The sequence below is a fragment of the Chelon labrosus genome (genome assembly GCF_963514085.1).
Source record: "Chelon labrosus genome assembly, chromosome: 18".
NCBI lineage: Eukaryota > Metazoa > Chordata > Actinopteri > Mugiliformes > Mugilidae > Chelon > Chelon labrosus.
The window spans coordinates 21,735,960-21,752,863 of record NC_140351.1 but is presented as its reverse complement, the minus strand read 5'-3'; the positions used below and the strand labels follow the sequence as shown (position 1 = coordinate 21,752,863).

Genomic DNA, 16,904 nt, shown 5'->3' with positions numbered 1-16,904 from the left:
TCCTCCTATGTTATTGATTATATCCATAACATAGGAGGATCCAAGTTCAGCTTGCAGCAGGTAAACTCTGCTACTCTCTGCCACTACCCACAATGCAAAGCTACGTTAGCTTTCTAGCAGAGCAACCTGACTGCGAGCAAAAACAACAACAGGCTACTTTGCGAAGAAGGCAGCTGCATGGATAGTGACAACAACGACGACCAGGACTTCACGCATGCAATCATATTCCCGCAAACCAAATGCAACTTAGCCTTATAATGTGAGTACTGTGGGATATCAAATGCTCTTCAACAGCTGAAGTGATATTTATCCGCTCCTTTAAGGGGAAACTGTTTGCGAGCTAGCTGGCTAGCACGCTAGCTATCTGCGTCTCTCTATGTTTGAGTGTCTTCCGGCAGCAGTGGCGGCAGCAGCGGTGCCATGAACAGTGGACTCCCACCTTCAGCTGCTCCGCTCGGGGGTGTCGGGATACCCAATGTCAAGGTGAAGTTTTGCCGATACTACGCAAAAGACAAAACCTGCTTCTATGGAGACGAGTGTCAATTCCTGCATGAGGATCCGTCCATTGCCAGTCTGCCGCTGCACGGCGGCGGCGGTAGCCCCGTCCCGTTATCCATGGCTGGAGGTGGCGGGACCCCAGCGGGGTATTCCCTCGGCGCTTCCGCGGCGGCCTGTCCGGGTGGTGGGGGGACCGGTGTGTCCAAAAAGAGCGAAACATTGGGTCCTGCGAGCACATCTCTGGAGGGACAGCTGTTAACCAGTGAGTAACAATTACAGCAAGGCCTCACACGGGGTAACTTAACTTTAGGGCCTTGTGGAGCTTTGTTAAAATTTAGTCCGAGGATTCACTGAGGCCTCTTCACCCCAAACAACGTGGTTTACGTTTACCCGACTGGCATGACCCAACTGCTTCGGCGTGCAGCTAGCACAAATGGTTTCTTAAGCTGTCTTGTGGATAATTTTCCCTACAGGTTTTGTTAGTTATACTTACTCAACACCATCACTGGCCATGCTGCTGCAGCTCACAGCGAGGAGGCCTGTTGTTGTATGACAGCTGTGAGTGGGCAGAAATCCGCTGCACACCAACGTTAGCTGGTGCAGCTACTAGTCTCTTAGCATAAGCTAAACTAGCATTAAATTGACCGCTTTAACCAACTTCACAGCGCTTACCTATAAATTCAGGAAGGCGTTATCAGATGTATTAATAGTTGTGTTAGTTTTTCTCCAGTTAAAAGTTGTTTATGTGAAGTATAGTAACACTGTTTATGTGCTAAGTTTACTGTTTGCTAACATTAGCGTACCTACGCTAGCTGTTCACGGTACCTTGTTTTTGCTTTGTGTTGTCACGCTTTCTCAACGTAAACAAACGGCAAGTAACTTACATTCACTTGCAACTCAAGTGTGAAAGGTACCCATCTCAATATCAAACCCGGAACCCGCGAAACTGTCACTTAAAAGTTTGTTGGTTGAAGTTACAATAGGTGGATATCAGTGTTGCCAGACCTCGCGAGACAAATGAGCAACCTGGCCTGTGAAAACGTGCCCAAAACAAGCTACGGAGCCCCCCTAGGTTCCGGGGAGTGAAAAATAAACAGTGTGCACGGTTTTACAATCCGTGGGAATGGATTTTAACAGTACACAGTCTATTTATTTTTCTCCTCCATGAGCTTCAGGAATTTTCTGTTTCTCCCAATCTTTATATTTCTTCCCGTATTTTGCCCACTTTGTCCCTGGCATTTGTTCCTCAAAAACTCTCCTGGACTCCATTACACTTTAGACACAAGCACCCCCAAAAAACGCGACCCATGACTACTAATATTTGTAAGCAACTTTACAGAAAAACAAGCCCAAAGTCGCTTATAATAAGCGGACTTGGCAACATTGGTGGAAATCGCTCTGTGGTGAACTGTAGTAGTAGTGGATCTCTCTACAGGTGTTGACTTTTTACATGCATTAATTCTGTCATTGGCCTATGGGCTCACTGCTCATTGCTGTAATTATCATGTATATTTTATCTTCTGGACAATACTATCTCGTGCTTATCAGTCACCGTTTGTTTAAGTCTTGTAATTTCTTTTATTTTTTTTGTCATCCACAGTCCCAGGGATGGAGGGCGCAACCCTGAGCGATGCCAATCTTACCAACTCTTACTTCAGCAGCAGCTTTATTGGGGTCAATGGGTTTGGAAGTCCAGCGGAGTCGAAGTACTCAATGATGCAGGTGCAATATGGAAGCTGTTGAAATACACTCACTAGTCAAAACATTAGGTGCACTAGTGAAAATGAATGTGCATTAATTTAACAACATCACCAAAGCCCCTTTCATGACTGTTATAATGTTCAGTTTTTGTTGAAACGGCGTACGAAAGGTGGTAATTCAGGTGGATGTAATGATGTTAGGAATAAACTGTATCGAGTTAAACACAAAAGTGATTCTGTCATTTCGCCTAGCTCACTGACTGAAATGTGTCAATACAACACTATAAAACTTGATTTGTACTACAGCCTCCAGACTGACAACAGATGAATCAACAGCTCTCTGTTATTTTAAACACCTGCTAAATACCACAAACTTCATGTAGCTAAGATTTAGTGCAGGACTACTGTATTCGAATGCATTTGTTTTCACTAGCATACCTAGTACATAGAACGAAACACTACAAATAGTTGTTTAAATATGTTGCAAAATGATGTATTTGAATTCACATATTTTGTCACAACATAATTGTGATATATTTTATTGGTAATAATAAATTTGGAGGAATGTAGAATGTCATTGGTAACACATCTGTTCTTGATGCTCATCTCCAGCGAATGACTACCAGCAGCAGCTCTCCCAGTCTCCTAAACGATGGTGCCAAGAACTTCAGCCACAACAGTCACGGTAATAGGGCCTCAGAGCTCTGTGCACTAGTTCACACTCATCCACTGTCTATAGAAATCAGACTTTTCAACTCCTTACACTTGATCTTTTGCAGATCCAGTGAACTCGCCGACATCCTCACTGTTCAGTGATTTTGGTGCTCTTAGCATTTCCCAAAGGAGAAAGGTGAGCACAGTGTCCAAGAAATTGTTTTAAAGTGCCTTTTAAGTTCAGTGCTGTACTTTTCTATAAGCAGGTACTTGAAAGCAGAGAAGGGTGGATTTAATTTAATGTCCATTTAATGTTTTATTGTCTCTTACAGGAATGGTAAATTTCATGTCATTCTCGCATGCTTTTACATGTGTCTCCAGGCTCCAAACCCGGCAGCAAGTGAGTTCATCCCTAAGGGGGCTCCACGTATGGCCACCATGGCTCAGTCCACTGTCCAGGCTTTCCCCTCGCCTATCTTTGCACATCCTGGTCTCAGCAGCTCCACAGCTGCTGCTTTGGCTCCAGGTGAGGGTTTTTGGAGAGCTACTGGCGACTTTCTCTTTCTTTTCCATTTTCAGCTCTGAAGTTGTGTAGTTTAGCAAGTACGGGTATTCCCCCTTCCTTTTAAACATTTTATACCGTGACAGGCTGTGAATGCTTTAATTATATGTCTTGAAGGTATATAGCAGTGTTTTTTTTTTATCTCCAATTTTAGGCATGTCATTGTCAGCAGGATCTTCTCCTCTCCACTCCCCAAAAATCACACCTCACACCTCACCTGCTCCTCGACGGCGCAGTCACACCCCAAACCCTGCCAACTACATGGTTCCCACCACCGCATCTGACCAGGGTGCACACATTATCCAGAAAGAGACTGTAGGAGGGACCACCTACTTTTACACAGACAACACCCCTGCACCAATGGCTGGGATGGTATGTATATGAGTTGGGATCACACTGAAACTCAAAACACACAGCATCATAAACATTGACTTTTGTAGAAATTACTTCTAAGCCAGAAAAATGCCTTTAAGTCAGTTTGCACGTAAGGTAAATGTTGTGCAGACAACTGCAGATGTTGCACCCTTCTAAACAGTTATTGTTGTCTACTAGAGGTTGCAATTTAGTTCATAATTTAACTTCATTAAAATCCTGGTGATAGTTTCGTTCTATCATTTGTTTACGTAACTAAGTTTCGAGATTAAAAAGCAAAATATGTATGATAACTCTGGTTTCTATTCCTCAACAAATAGGAAGCTGTGTTTTTCTGGTTTCATTGCAGGTGTTTCCTACCTACCATATCTACCCCCCCTCTGCACCTCATGTGGCTTACATGCAGCCGAAAGCCAATGCCCCGTCCTTCTTCATGGCAGATGAGCTCCGGCAGGTATTGCCTAGTTTCCCTCTTCTTTTTTTCACTAGACATTCCCCTTCTCCTCATCTCTGGAGGTAATGTCTGATATCATGCCCTCTTGTTTTTCTGTCAGGAGCTGATAAACAGACATTTGATAACCATGGCCCAAATTGACCACTCAGAGAACCCAGGTAAATCATCTACTCAGTATTCCTGTGGATGTAGGAAAAGATGACGTGAATACGTTTCTGTGACGTGGAAAACTAAGTTTCACTGCTCTGTTGCTGATGTTCATAAGTAAACAAACCTGTAGAGACTGTGGAGTGAATATTCTTAGTGTGAAACATGTCGGTTGTGGGCCCTGTGGGTCTCGCTTTCAGTTACTAACCATTTTTTTCTCAGTTGCTAAAATCAGAAATAAGGAGATAGAGGTGTGAACTCTCAAATTATTTACAATGCAAGTGCAAAAACAAGAGCTATGAAAACATGAAATCTACTTATTTATTTATTTATTTTTTTGGGCAAGTTTAAACAAGTCTGTTTAAGGTAAAACCCTTTCAGATCGTGTGTGTATCGAGTTGCTTTTTCCCTTCTGAAACCGCCGCTGTCTTTGGCAGATGTACCATCTGAGGTGGACAGCTACCACAGCCTGTTCCCCCTCGAGCCCCTCCCTCCACCAAATCGCATGCAGAAGACCAGCAACTTCAGCTACATCACATCGTGCTATAAGGCAGTCAACAGCAAGGACGACCTGCCTTACTGCCTGAGGAGGATACATGGTAGGAAATGCATTGATAATATATGTCTCCCAAAGAAGCACAACACAGATGCCACAAATAATGTAAATGTTTATTAAGACCCTTGAGGTAACTTTATTTATAGAGAGAAAATTGAAAAAAGTCATCATAAACCAAGGCAACAGGACTTGTCTGGGTTGTCTGAGAATAGCAGATTGAAAAGTTCCAAGAATAGCAACATCACGTAGTCCTGATATACCACAACATCATCACATATACGCTTGCTAAAGCCTGGACTTCACCGTTAGCCTGTATCTCCCTTCTTTTAGTTTTTTAGCGGATGTTAAACTGCTTTTGTTTACACCACTGTTTACACTGTATTATTTTAAAACACCAGTTGCCGGTGCCGCATATGTAAATTTCGGCACACACTTAGTCACTCTTGCGCTGGAAAAGTACCTATTCTGAAGAAGGAGCTGACATTATAGTTCTGATAGCACATTTCTAAGAACTACGATGATTGTCAGTTTGTACAATACTAGGCTGGTATGTGTCGTCACTTCCTTGCTAACATACAGGGCTGCTTAAAAGTTTTTGCACCCTTCAGAATTTTCTTAATTTCTGCATAAAAATGACTCAAAACAAAAGTCCTGAAGTTAGACATGAGAATCCAATTAAACAAATGAAACAAAAATATTATACTTGTCTGTTCGGGAAAATAAACCAATATTACATATCTGTTAGTTGCAAAAGTATGTGGACCCTTGTTTTCAGTATTTGGTGTGACTCCTTTGTGCTGCAATAACAGCACCTGAATGTTTCCTGTAACTTCTGATCAGTCTTGTACAGCCATTCCTCAGTACACAACCTCTTCCGTTCTGAGGCATTGGTGGGGTTTCTCACATGAACTGCAGGTCCTTCCACAACATTTCTATTGGATTTAGGTCAGGACTTTGACTTTTTGCCATCCCAAAACCATTCATTCTTTAACCATTCTTTAGTTGAATGACTTGTGTGTTTGGGCTCCTTGTTGCATGACCCAGTTTCTCTTAAGATTCAGCTCAGAGACGGATGTCCCGACATTTTCTTTTAGAGTTCGCTGGTGTAATTCAAAATTTCTTTGGTCCATCAATGATAGCAGGCTGCAATGACCAGATGCAGCAATACATTACCACCCCTATGTTTGACAGAAGAGATGAAGTTCTGATTCTGAATTGCAAAGCTGACACCTCTTATTTAAACCAAACTATTTTACTTTGGTTTTATCTGTACACAAAACATTGTCCTGATAGTCTTCTGTCCACATGATGTATGTCTGGTAATAACTGACCTTGACCCTCTTCCATAATTCTATGGGCAACAATGAACTTATTTTGTGCGGCACACGGCATGAATTTGCAAAGAGCAAGGCACAGTTGAAGGAGTTGCTTACCTGGCTAAGAAGCTGCCTGTCACCAGCAGTACATCATCTACCATCCCAATTACTCCCTGAAATCTTTCACACATTCTCTGTCAAAGCTATAAACGTCAGTTTGTGTTTTGCCAGTTAACTGCTTTTAACACTTTTGCATTTCTTTCCAGGAATGTGCCTACATACACCCAGGTCATAATAATGTAGTACTTGACCATTTTGTTACGTAGTTTGATAATGCATAGTTACATTTCCCAGCAGAATGAAGTGATAGTTTTAAGATATGTGTTTGTTTTTTAATTGCCAATGTATGCATCTTGTATTTTCAATGTCGCCAGGTTTCCGCCTTGTCAACACCAAGTGCATGATGCTGGTGGACATGTGGAAGAAGATCCAGCACTCAAACTCTGTAACGCTGAGGGAGGTCTTCACCACAAAGGCCTTTGGAGACCACTGTGAGTGTTTCCTACCATTTAAATCTTCTGGGTCTTCTTTATGTTGTCACTTTGTCTTTTATAATACTGTATGTCTAGACACATTTACAATTCCATTTTCTTGTTGTAGTGTCGTTACAATTGATTTGCCTTTGAATTAATGCTCCATGGGTGAATACTTGTCAGCAAACTTGATAGAGCTGCTAGAGTTTTGTGCTTAATTTTCCCATTTGATAATCTCATGATGATTAAATAAAAACAAGTTGTAGTTGCATTTCCATACTTTAACTTGTCCTCTGCTCTTTTTCCCCCAGCGTTGGTATTCTCTTATGACTTCCATGCAGGTGCAGAAACCATGTTTAGCAGACATTTCAATGACCCAGCAGCAGACTCGTTCTTCACCAAGAGGAAGTGGGGTGAGTTGGTTTTCCCTCCCTCCCTCCTTCACTCAGAAATAGACCCAGCATCACCTCAGATGCATCTCTGCACCCTTCCACTTCACACATTCTGCCTTTGTTGACTTGTTTGGTAATGAGGTCATTGCCTCAGGTCTATTTAGATGTCCATTTGCATGTACATTCATGTGGCTGTGATCAGGTCAGACACTTAATAGCTTAGATTGTGCGTACACACATGTGCAAGATGCGTAACGATCTAAAACCAAGCCTTTTGGACTTAGGTGTTTTGAGTGTGTTTTGTGGCCTACTTTGACAGTTGACATGCTTGTGTCTTTGTGAAAGAGACATGCGGACTTGCAGGAAACTGTGGCTGAAACTGATCCTAGGGCAGGTGCTGTCAATAGCATACCTACAGGAATGACAGACAGAGGAAGCAAAACCATTCAGTCCACGCTTGGTCTTTGTCTAGTGTGTAGCAAACGCAGATAATATATAGATTGTCTAAAGTCAAGCATTTCCTTAATGCTGCTCCACACAGGGACCAACTCAAAATTCTCCCAAGCACTGCTTAATATTGCCCAAATGTATTTCTTTCTGGAATGTCTTTTAGGAAGACACACATGTTGACCTACTCTGGCTTGTTCAGTGTGCTTATATATTTCACTCTTGCTGCCTGTTTCACATTACCCAATGCATGCTGCCGGTAAGAGTTACAGAAGAAAGATGACAAACTTGATTTCTTGTCTGTAAGATAAGATTATACTGAATGGAAAATGACAGTTTGAAGTTTTGTTCACCAGTAAAGTCATCTTCAGGCTGCTTGTTAGACTTAGACAGACTTCATTTGTCGTTTAGATTTACATCAAAAAGGAATTTCGGTGCAGTGGCTCAGAGCACAGCAGGAATACTGACAGAAATGGTTTATACAAAAATAGAATAAATTTACGTTAGCTTTATTATAAAAAGGTAAATATATTGCACAATTTAATTACAGGGTAACATTTCACAGCAATACGGCACAGAGGTCCTTGGTAGAGCAGTCCTGTGTGGATGTCTGTGGGTGAGGAAGGGGGAAATATTATAATGAGTTAAGCAGTCTTATGGTATGCAGGAACCAACTGTTGTTGAACCTGGCTGTTGTGCTCTGTAGATTGTGTGTGATAAATCATGTTTCGTTGCAGGGCAACACGAACCTCCCCCACCACGGCAGCATGCAGGTCTGCTCCCAGAGTCTCTGATCTGGGCCTACATCGTCCAGCTCAGCTCGGCCCTGCGCACCATCCACACCGCTGGGCTAGCCTGTCGTGTCATGGATCCCAGCAAGATTCTCATTACTGGCAAGACCAGGTACAGAGCATATTTTATGCACATATAAGCAGTTAAGCAGACGTTTGGTCATTCAGCATGGCTAGATGAATGTCAGAGCATGTCACACGTAACCATAAATGGCTGTGTGCAGAGCACTATGAATTACATTTTTAAAATTAGATGGTGTAAGGTATGACCAACTATAAACCTGTATTAAATGCAGAAGGGTATTTTCAAGACTTCCTTTTTTTTCCAACAGCTACATTATTGTGCACGCTAAACGAAGATATGCAGACATACTAATGACGTCTCTTATCTCGAAGGTTACGGGTGAACTGTGTTGGGGTGTTTGATGTCTTAACATTTGACAACAGTCAGACCAATCATCTTGCCCTGATGCCACAGTACCAGGTACTTCCTATGACGCATCTTTCTTGAGGTCAAATTTATATTATTTAAAAACTATTTTTACAGCTTGCGCTAATGATATCTCATTTACCTCACCACCTGAGACTGCGGTTGAGGTTCTTCTTCAGACAGGAATTATTTTTAAATATGTGTATTTCTGTAACGTTTTTATTTTGTAGCAAGCAGATCTAGTGTCGTTGGGCAAGGTGGTACTGGCTTTGGCATGTAACTCCCTGGCTGGAATTCAAAGGGAGAACCTGCAGAAGGCCATGGAGCTGGTGTCCATCAACTACTCTTCAGACCTCAAGAACCTCATTCTGTAAGGGCGTCATGGGTTCTATATACTATCAGATGCTTCTTTGGAGACCTGTTATACCAATCAAAATGTTGCATACACTTGAGACTTGAATTAGGCTACATCTTGGGTTAAGTCAAATTTAGGCCAATGATCTTCTGTCTTTAGATAATAAGAATGTTCTTTTAACATCTCCATGTCATGTTACTCAAGTATATCTGCTTGTCTCCTCAACATCAAGAGGCAACTTTTTTTCTTTTTTTTTTTATTCGGATGTAGTCCCTTGCTGACATGGTGCCCCACAGTGGTAACTTAGACACACTTTCTCTAATGCTTATCAGATGTCAGCCTATGATGACGTCTGTGAAGAATGAGGAGTTTGACAAATATTTGTTGTAAAATGCAGCGTGTGCATGATTCAAGTTAAAAAAAAAAAAAACTCTTTTGGTGCCCTTTCAAATAGTTTTAGTGTCAGTTCAGGATCAGTTAAGGGTACATGTGTGACCTGCACTTGGAAGAAATGATGTGGCAGAAGCAGCCTGCAACACAAGTGTGAGCAATTTATTCGGTAAATCATATGACCTTTAGGCAATTAGGTTATGTGTGAAGACTACACATGTCTATGTAAAAGTGTGAAGTTAATGGCCAGTTCCCTAATTAGAGTACGTCTAGTTCCCCTTTGCGTTCTCAGCAAAACTGATGCTTTTACAATTACTAATTTGCTTAAATGTGGTGTGTTTTAATAGTGAAATGATTTGATTTTTCTAATTTGATGTTTGCCTGATCTATCCAAAAGTTATTGAAATACCAAGTGGAACAAATCCATGCTAGCCTATTAGACACTGATGGATTATGAAATTTGTAATCTGCACAGCAGTATGTAACTCACCTGAAGGTTAAGGGCTTTTTGTGTGTGTTTGTGTGTACTTGTAGATATCTGCTGACCGAACAGTCCCGCCTGCGCAGCGTCAATGACATTATGCCGATGATTGGAGCCCGATTCTACACACAGCTGGATGCATCGCAGATGAGGAATGACGTCATTGAGGAGGACCTGGCCAAGGTAATTAGAAGGGTGCAAATGTTCACAAATACATAAAGTAACGCATGAAGTAATGGTTCATATCTCGCTAGGAATCAACAGAAAACATGTATAAAAATACACAGCGTCTGTATGGGTGTGTTAAAGCTGACATTGGGTGGTGGGCAGAAATAATGCTTACATAGCTTAGTGGAAAGCTGTATGCACACAGGATGTTGTATGGTAGATTGTAGGGTGTGTAGCCATGTCTTCAATTTAGTTTCTCCATGTTAGCGTGTGAATGTGTGAAACACCCAAGCCGTCTTGTTTCTTCTCATTCATTCCCCCAACTTCCCCTTCCGTCCGCAGCTATGAACTAATACACGGACCCAAGTAGTTTGTGTTGTTGTTTTACCTCCAACTTCAATTTGTGCTTTCTGTTTTTGCCCTTAAAGGGGAACTGCTGTTTTTACCACCAGGGCCTTATTTCTTGCGTAAAATACCATTGTTTACTCACTAATATCACTTGTGTGTAATGTGCGACGGTCGGCTTGTTTACCTGTAATTTGCTGCTGCCATGGTTCGTCCACAACCTCAGAATCGGAAAAATATTCAGCCATGTTTCAAAAAAACTAGCAAATATACTGGTAAACAAGCCGACCGTCGCGGGTGCGTGCGCCGCTCAGAGATCACATCGTCCAGGTCAGAAGACATTATCCGGAGTCTGTAGGTCAATCTACAGACCCCAAATGATGATAACAGGTGACTCCGGATTCAACGGGGAATAGCACTAGCGTATCATAACAAAATATTGGTGAAATGAACGAGTTTCGCGGCAGATAATGCGTTATTTAGAGGCTGCGTCTCGGTGCCCTGATCACTCTCGCTAAATGGATATACGCTGATCTAATTATCTCCTGAGCGAGTGCAAATGAAACAAAAGTGATATTGGTGAGTAAATGATGGTATTTTATGCTAGAAATAAGGTCCAGGTTGTAAAAAACAGCAGTTTCCCTTTAATAGCTGCTCAGGATCCCCACATTGTTCATTTAACTCCCATGATTTCATCTGTTCAGTTTTTCCCGTCTGTTCTTCTTTAGGAGACCGCTTTTAATTTCGTTACGAGATAGCCAGAACAGTCTTGTTAGGACGAATGACGACCAGCAGAGAACCACTTGGCCTGTAGCGAACTGATATGTCAAATGCATCACCCAGTCCTCACGAACCTAGTAGCTGGATAAACCTGGCATTTGCTGACTCTTCAATTTCTGCATTCGCTTTGATTTTTAGAGTAGAGCCTTAGTGCTTATCCTGAAATTCATCTAGTCTCCATATTGGCATCAAGTTTCTTCACACAATCAGGCACGACGCATCTATATTGGTTCATTTCATCTGTTTAGTACTCATAACCAAGATCCGATCCAGCATCTGGTACTTTGAGGCTTTGAATCAAAGAACTTTGCAAATGGTAACCAAACCAGTTCACTGCTCACTGAATAGCCCTATGGTAAATGAACTTATATGCCTTTCTCCCTATTAGTGCTCAAAATGCTTTACGGTCACTTGGCAAAACTACCCATTCATTCACACAAGCGCACACATATTCGCACACATTGCCACATATTCACACATATTCACACGCTGGAAGCAACTCGTGGGTTGCTTAAGGACACTTTGGCATGTGATATGTCTCAATATGTGAAACACGTCTCCTTTTTTTTTTTTTTAGCATAATGCAAGCATGATATACATTGTGTTAGCAGGTGTCTATTTTGATGTTTGTAGCAGTTTTCTTTAGAGTCAGTTTGGTGGAGGGAAAAGCTTTTTGAACATCTGTAGCAGGAAATTAAGAAATGAATCCTAAACACATGTCGAAGAAAGCCGCCCCCGATCGGCTCATTTCAGTATTTTTCACTTTGTCCAGCAGACAGTGCAGAAAACGTTTGACAGGGTGAGACAGTCAGACAGGAGGAGGAGAAAGGAGAGGCAGGAGTAAATTATATCGGCAGAGATGAAGGTGAGCAATAACTGGTTAGAGTAATCTGACGTGGAGCCAGAGACATCGTATGTTTGACTTTTAGCAGGTGGACATTCAAAGATGCAGCCCTGCAAACAGTTACGTAGCTCATCTAGTTTACAGTTGGTATTGATTCAAAGAAGCTTAGTGACTAGATCGTTTGTGACGTTTGATGACTAATGTCTGGTATTTCTTTGAATTCAGACAGGAGGCATGCGTTAGGTGTTAAAAAAAGAAGCTTCTCGGTTGACTATCAGTAAGGAGGAAGTGTTTTCTGGAACCTGCGAGAAAACTGTCCTACTCCATGTATGGACAGAGAGTCAAGTGACAGAGGTTTCAGTTTCCTCACAGTGATGATTGGTCTTAGCATTTTGACCAAGAGTCAATTTTTAAGGAGAAGCTGTCACGTATGACTTAAGTGTTTGTGTGCATCAGTGAATTAATTTCTTTCTTTAAATATTTATTTACTTGTATGCGTGCATATTTATATTTAAGCAACGAGTATCAACACAGCACATGTGAAAGATAACAATCGGAACAGTCCAAAACTGGCTTGATGTTTATTTATATTTAATTAGTATACACGTGGACTAAATTGTTGGTACCCTTATGTTAAAGAAAGAAAAACCCACAGTGGTTGTTTACACAAACAAGCAAGTTTCATTAGAAGTTTCCTATTTAAACCTCAGACTTCCCACCAGGCCCCTAGAACTGAAGAAAACTAGTCGGATGAGTGGTGAAACATCTTCTCAAAAAACTACAAGTCCAGTTGCCTATCTTTAAACGCTTTTTTGGATATACCATGACCTGGCATGACCATGACTTCACTGTTGATTTGGAATTTGCCAAAATCAGTTTGCTCCAAGGAGTGGGCGAAAGTACCTGTCACCAGGTCCAGAAGTCTCATTGAGAGTCAGAGTCAGACAGGCCAGTTTCAGTGGTTTATTTTTTCATAAATTGTACTTTACTTCCTCCTACATTATTCAGCAACAGAATAATTTCCTGGCTTGGTGCTGGTTTCAAAGTTTACTCAAATATGCTGGATAAAGCCACTGTTTGCTTATTCGCAGGAAGTCCAAAATGGCCGTCTCTTCCGTCTGTTGGCCAAACTGGGAACCATAAACGAGCGACCAGAGTAAGTAGCATTACCATAAATTTGCATCACGTGCGATATTGTGTTTCTCTTACTACCCTGTCATCCTGTGCTGTATCAATCAGGTTTCAGAAGGACCCGACGTGGTCAGAGACTGGCGACCGCTACTTGTTGAAGCTTTTCCGGGATCACCTGTTTCACCAGGTGACAGAAGCAGGGACGCCCTGGATTGACCTCAGCCACATTGTCTCCTGCCTCAACAAAGTCAGTGAGCTTTCTTCTTTTGAAGTATTGCATGTGTGTGAGTTTGTCAAACATGCAAAGCGTCCTATTTTCTGCCACTGCTTCTTGCACCGGATAGAAACATGCGTGCATTTTCCAGTCGATTGCAGAAGAGTGTTAAAATAGGTCTTTTTTTTACCTTACTCTATTAGAGACATTTGTTATTTGGTAAGCAGCTGGGTAAATACGGCAGAAGTGATAAAATCTCTCTGCCCAGTTTATTTTCTACTTGGCTTTCCTCGGTTAACAAAACTATACCATAATTTACAACTAACTGTGTAACTATAGCAGTTTTTCAGTCATCAGAAAACACATACGTGCCTCAAATACCAGTACAACATATTAGCCACCAGTTTAACTTCCTTATAGATTTATCGCAAGTTGCTGCTGTTCGTTCTTTTCTCACCACAGTTGTTCCTCTTTTCACTTGATCTTAAGCCTGAAGCTGATTATAGCTGTGACTTTTTCTGCTTGAAAAACATCTTTAAATAGGTATTATGACCATCAGGGTGAGATTTGTGCTCAGACTATGACCCCAATTGATTCATGAAAATGTCTTCAGATGAGGACTAGTACTAAGTTTTCTTTCAAAATCAAGCAGCTATGTAACAAATCCTATTTCTTCTTCCTTAAAATTAATTGCACTGCGTCTGCCTGTTTTCATGCAGCTGGACGCGGGCGTTCCTGAGAAGATCAGCCTGGTGTCTCGGGATGAAAAAAGTGTCCTGGTTGTGACCTACTCGGACCTGAAGCGCTGCTTCGACAGTACCTTCCAGGAGCTGCAGGCTGCTGCTTCCGGCTCTCTGTAGCGCCCTCTTTGGGCCCGGGGAGGGGCCGCCCTTACCTGGAGCACACTATTGCACTACAGCGGAGGACCAGGCTCGTACAGACAACATCAGCATGGCGAAGGCAGCGGGGCAGGGCTTCGTGAACCTCAGTCACATACACTGACCCTGTCCACCAGGAAGGCTTTTCTAAAGTGTATTTTTTTTAGTTTTCCTAAACCCCGCAGCTGAAAATCAAAAAAACAAAAGGAAAAAAAGGACAAATACTGAAGCTGTGACGAACGAGTATGGTGACATTTTTTTAGATTTTGGGGAACAAAACAAGAGACAAAACATGAGATTTTGAACATTTTTCCTGCTTTTATTGTTTATTTCTACAGTTGGGGTTTATTTTTCTGAGGAGGATGCACTAAGATTTTAATTTTTTTGTTAATTTTTTGTTATTTTTATGAACATGTGTGAGTGGCCTACAGGGTGCACAGAGAGCTAAAGTCACACACGGACATAAATACCAGAGCAGACTCAGAATTAAAACAGACAACAAAAGAAACCCAGCTTTCTATTGACTGAACCTCTCTACTGATTGGAGACCACACCCCTTCATTCTGAGGCACAAGGAGATGGGACACACCACTCAAGGCTTTCATTGAGGGCGGGATGGCACCCAATTTTTGAAATGGGCCAACCCCACCTTTGCCTTGGTTGCTGGTTCCCCTTATGAATGGACAAACCACTTGGGTGGGTGGGAAGGGTTTGTAAAACTGGAAAAATATGGATTTCTGACGTTTTTGTTCAGGAGATTATGAAAAGTCAGGCTCATATGTGCTGGTTGCATGAACTTGGATTCAGGATCTGGGGGTTGAAATGTGGTTTCTGTTGGCACTGAGGAAGGGGTGTCTTCTCCTGATGCCGTCTACTAAGTGTTTGTTACATATGCAGCAACCACCTTTGGTTAATGGACACTATTGTGACATCAACTGCTCAAGGATGGGTCATTTTGGTTCTGCTGTCCAGCACTTGGTTGTAGCCCGTGGGTGGGGCTTCGGTTGAGGTGGAGCCACAGCTGCCTCTTTGTGGAATGTCCTTATTTTGTCCCCCACCTGTTCCCCTATCTCCGTCTCTCCCCTGTTTCTTCCTTTTATCCAAAACTTCACTTCCCCTCAGGGGGTCTGGGCCCCTCTTCTTTCGAGAAAAAGTGATGCTTTTTGTGATTTTAATTTTTTTTTTTTCCAGCTGCTTTTTCTCTTTGCTCAGCTGTTGTGCAGGAATGCATGATGGGGCAATGGGAGGTCGATTAGTTTTCAATTCTGCTCTTTATTATTCTGTGGACCAATTCCAGCAGGGGTTTAGGTAAAGGGGGAAGGGATATGGAGGGCAAAGGAGAATAGGAACAGGGCACCAACTGCAATTTGTTTTATTTGACTTTTTAAGATCATGAAATACAAACGTGCTGGAGACCAAGCGCTGGCTGCTGCACTCACTCGAATGGCTTGGATTTCTCTCAGGATGACGAACAGCTGGAGGGGCCCAATGATTGAATGTGTTTGGCTGTCATTGGCCGCCCCCTGTCCAGTCAGATAGATGAGCTACAGTGGAGTGGGCGGGACGTCTTCAGATGGAGGTTTTAGGAAGTGTGAGGCGTTGTGGAGATAACGGTGCGAGGGATTTCATGTTGCCCTGAAGCACAGATCCAGTTTCAGTTGATGATTTAAATAGTTTTTCCAAACTGAGTGACTGAATTTGGTGCAGATATAATTTACCCATAAAAATAATAGTCCAGTATCCAGATCAATGTTATTCTGCCTTCGTCTTGTACAGATGTGCACAAACATGAATGAATTGAACACAGTGTAAAATCAAGGTCTGTAATTTGGCGTAAACGTTCGGGCTGCAAGCCGAACTATCCCAAATGTCCTGGAAGTTAAAGGTCTGTTCTTGGGGGCAACCAACCTGCAGGGAGCTGGCTGAGTTAGATCATGTACTACTTCCTCTGTTTTAGTGAACTGAACCAAGAAAAACATATTTGGTGAATGTGGTGCTTTAGAAAACCTTCACACACACAAACTTTTAAACACACCTACATGCCCTCTGACTCGACCGACACAACGTCAGTGCTCATATCACTGTATTCCGCATACACTCCAGTTAATATTAGTGATGATCTTCTACTCCCCCCACATCAACACCTACAATCACCATCTTAGTATGTTTTATGCCCCTCTTGTGTTCTTGTCTCAAATTTTTGCAATATTTGTGTGTACAGCAGTATTTTAATAAAGAATACCAAAACTGATACTTGGCTTTTAATCATTAACTGAAATATTTAAGAACTTTACACGAATGGGCTGGATTTTAGTGGATGATAGATACAAGCTTAATGTTATTTAAGTTGGGAAATAAAAGAGAGCTCTATTATTTTGTAATAATAGTGCTACATTGTAATTCTAGCTCATTTCATAAGAGTAAGGCTTTTGATGTTAAAATGCATTTGAATATAAAATCTGCAAA

At 41.9% G+C, this 16,904-nt stretch overlaps 1 protein-coding gene across 1 annotated transcript; it reads left to right on the top strand.

The window, feature by feature from the left end:
• The first annotated feature begins 53 nt into the window (after positions 1-53).
• pan3 (poly(A) specific ribonuclease subunit PAN3) lies at positions 54-16,689 on the top strand. The gene is made up of 19 exons (XM_084566395.1): positions 54-259; positions 399-760; positions 2,099-2,220; positions 2,811-2,883; positions 2,978-3,048; positions 3,234-3,378; positions 3,569-3,786; positions 4,136-4,240; positions 4,341-4,398; positions 4,825-4,986; positions 6,694-6,810; positions 7,104-7,205; positions 8,369-8,534; positions 8,819-8,906; positions 9,083-9,222; positions 10,132-10,261; positions 13,307-13,371; positions 13,455-13,593; positions 14,280-16,689. The coding sequence occupies exons 1-19, from the start codon at positions 240-242 to the stop codon at positions 14,418-14,420; spliced, it is 2,424 nt and encodes an 807-aa protein (XP_084422521.1). The 5' UTR covers positions 54-239; the 3' UTR covers positions 14,421-16,689.
• The last annotated feature ends 215 nt before the right edge of the window (positions 16,690-16,904 follow it).